General features: G+C 59.4%; 1 protein-coding gene across 46 annotated transcripts in view; it reads left to right on the top strand.

Moving 5' to 3' along the window:
- CACNA1G (calcium voltage-gated channel subunit alpha1 G) overlaps positions 1-2,999 on the top strand; it is a 65,048-nt gene that overhangs the window by 45,643 nt on the left and 16,406 nt on the right. For 12 of the 46 annotated variants that reach the window (XM_007465050.1, XM_007465031.1, XM_007465014.1 and 9 more), the window contains one exon: positions 454-667. In XM_007465050.1, coding sequence (XP_007465112.1) covers positions 454-667 — 214 coding nt within the window. Of the gene's footprint in view, positions 1-453; positions 668-2,459; positions 2,514-2,999 lie in introns of all 46 variants that reach the window. The other 34 variants (XM_007465026.1, XM_007465013.1, XM_007465019.1 and 31 more) reach the window with 9 other exon arrangements.

Here is a 2,999-nt window from a genome sequence, read left to right as displayed (position 1 = left end):
GGGGGGGGCCCGGGACCCTGGGCCGCTGAGCCTGCGCGTCCGGAGCCTGTGCTCCGCAACGGGAGAGGCCGCAACGGTGAGAGGCCCGCGTAACGCCAAAAAAAAAAAAAAAAATTGACAAATTTTACATGAAAATCTGAATTTGGGCCTGCTCAGGAGAAGTCCAAAGATCTGGAAACAGTGGGCTTGAATTCCTGAAGGGCAGGAGTCAGCTGAATCGAAGAAGCAGCTGCCCCTTTTGGATAGAACATCCACTCTCTATATTTTGCCACAGTCCCCACCATGCCCTACTGCCTAGCACCAAACCCACATCATTCCTTTACATCACCTGCTGGGTCTGCGTAACTGAGGGCGCAGGCCCTGTCTTAAGGAGCGCAGGCTGTAGGGCAGCACCTGTGACAGTCACCCTTGGGCTGATGTCTAGACCACTCTGTCCTTCCTGCTCCCCCCCAGCCCGTCATGAACCACAACCCCTGGATGCTTCTGTACTTCATCTCGTTCCTGCTCATCGTGGCCTTCTTCGTCCTGAACATGTTCGTGGGCGTCGTGGTGGAGAACTTCCACAAGTGTCGGCAGCACCAGGAGGAGGAGGAGGCCCGGCGGCGGGAGGAAAAGCGTCTGCGGAGACTGGAGAAAAAGAGAAGGAGTAAGGAGAAGCAGATGGCTGGTCGGTAGTCCTTCCACATCTCTCTGAGTCGTACTTGACCTTGGCCTTGCGACTGTAGGGGGCTATAGGGGCTGGGGGCTGGGGCTGGGGCAGGGAGAAGATGCTCCCACCCCCTCCCCTCCCCCTTCCCCTCGAGAGCATGTCAGCCTCTAGAGCCTGCATGAAGCAGACCAGTTCAGCCCTGTGAGGGCAGGGGAGCTACCCCCCTGCGGGGCTCCCGGTCTCAGCATTGTGCTCCCCAGAGGATGCCAGGTGGGAGCTGATGCACGGTCCCTCCCAGCTCGACTCTGAGAGGAGCCTCATGGGATGAAAATCCTGCTGCCTTGCCCCGTGCCAGTGCCCATTGACCCCGGGCTTGGCCCAAGTGCCAGCCTTGCCTGCCCCAGTGTTGGCGAGCAAGCATCTTCACACTGTGGCTACCCAGTGTCTGTAGCTGCTGGGCAAGGCCTCAGCAGAACCTACAGATGGACCGTGGCGTGAGCAAACCCCAGACCCCTCCTTCCTCCCTATCTCCAGCAAAACTCCCTGGCTTCCCGACTGTCCTTGTTTTTTGCCAAGCGGTACAAAAATACTCCCTCAGCTCAGGGAAGGTCTGAGGTCACAGGAACTCTAAGGTCATGACGCTCTGGACTTAGACCCTTCAGCCCCTCACCTTCGATCTCCAACATCTCTTGCCATTGGCCGGGTGAGGCCCCCACCCCCTCCCTCCTCACACTCTCATGCCAGTGGGCGGGCCGAGGCTAAGCGAAAGACACCCAGATTCCAGGGAGGACACGAGGGGTGACAGGCGTGCGGGTCCTGTTGTCTCCCCGTGTGTCTGCAGATGTGTCTGCACTTGGCTCCCCTCCCCGTCTGCAGGACTCCTGCCTCTCTGTCTGGTACTCGACAATCTGTGTGACTCTCTCTCAGTCACTGCCCACGTCTCTCTAAGTGTCTTTATGTGTGGGTTTCTCAAGGCCTTTGTGTGTCTGCCTCTGTTTGGTCTGTGGGTTTCCCCTCCTCTCTCTACCCTTTCACAACCGTCTTTCTTATGCCGATAAGATCCATGAGATGCTCTGAGTTTTCCCTTTGGTTTGTTGAAATGTGAGTACTACCAAGAGGGTCGGGGGCTGCGGTGCCCCCCTCAGCCCCTGGCTCTATCTCCTGCTACCTGTGAGGGCACCTGGAGCGAGGGGAGGGCTGTAGGGGGGTGTGGGGGAGGTTGGGTGGGACAGAGCCCATGCTGCCTGTGAGAGGCGGGGCTGCTCCAGTGGGCGGGATGGGGACACTGGCCTCTGGGCAGCAGATCTGGGCTAGGGGCCCCATCTTGGCTCCCTATGGACGGCTGAGGCTGAGCAGGCGCACTGCCCCCAGCAGCCATGCTCCCACGCCGCCCCTCCTTGCAGTCTGCCCTCTCAGCAGGACATCTGCAGATGGAACTCTTTTGGCAGGAGGCACCCGTGGCCCTGCCTGACCAGCTGGCTCCCCTTCCGGGGTCTGCAGCCTTCTCAGGTGCTGCTGAGGCTGCAGCGCGGGTAGGAGTGGACATCTGTTCTGAGGACAGGCTTCCTCCCCTCCCCATGCCTCCGACTCCCTGCCCCTGTGACCCTGATGAGCTGGCCGAATTGCTCAGCTTCCTCAAGTGCCCTGGGCCCGAGTTTGGGGCTGGCACTCAGGACACGCCACCCTTGCTCAGCACGCCCTATTCATAGGAAGAGTGAGGGTCAGAGCCCAGGGGGAGCAAGCTGCTGAGGGGGCCCTGCCCAGCCCACCTGGTCCGGCCAGTGACCGATGTCGTGTTTCGTTCTTTTAGATCTAATGCTGGACGATGTAATTGCTTCCGGCAGCTCAGCCAGCGCGGCGCCAGGTACTGCGTCTGGGGTTGTGGGTTCCAGGGTGTGGCCCGGGCAGTCAGGCCCGCCTCATGCGTGCCGGCATCCTCTTTGCTCCCTCTCCATGGCTCACTGATTCTGTCCTCTCAGGGTGAGGGCTAAGGGTCCCTGGGGTGCCAGGCTCCATGGCACCCCATAGGCCTGTGCTAGCTGGACAGGAGGTGAGGGCCTTAGCACACCCCTCCACCCAGCTTCTCTTGGTGGACCCTCCTTGTCTGGCCAGGCTTCCGAGGCCCGAGCTCCGAGCCCCCTGCCACCTCCTCCCAGGTCACACTGTTCGATTATTAGAGCGGCAATCTCTCCTGCCTCCTTTTGTCTGAAGGGGATACTTTGATCCAAGCGAGCAGGATAAGAGGAGCAGAGAGGGAGAGGATTTGTTTTAAAAATGTAACGATGAATAATTGAACAGACTCATTAATAGTCAAGTAATTGCAGTGGCCACATCATCGCTACGAACAGCA

The sequence above is a fragment of the Lipotes vexillifer genome, unplaced genomic scaffold, assembly GCF_000442215.2.
Source record: "Lipotes vexillifer unplaced genomic scaffold, Lipotes_vexillifer_v1.1 scaffold591, whole genome shotgun sequence".
NCBI lineage: Eukaryota > Metazoa > Chordata > Mammalia > Artiodactyla > Lipotidae > Lipotes > Lipotes vexillifer.
The sequence above is the reverse complement of the archived record's forward strand: the minus strand, read 5'-3'. Positions and strand labels throughout refer to the sequence as shown.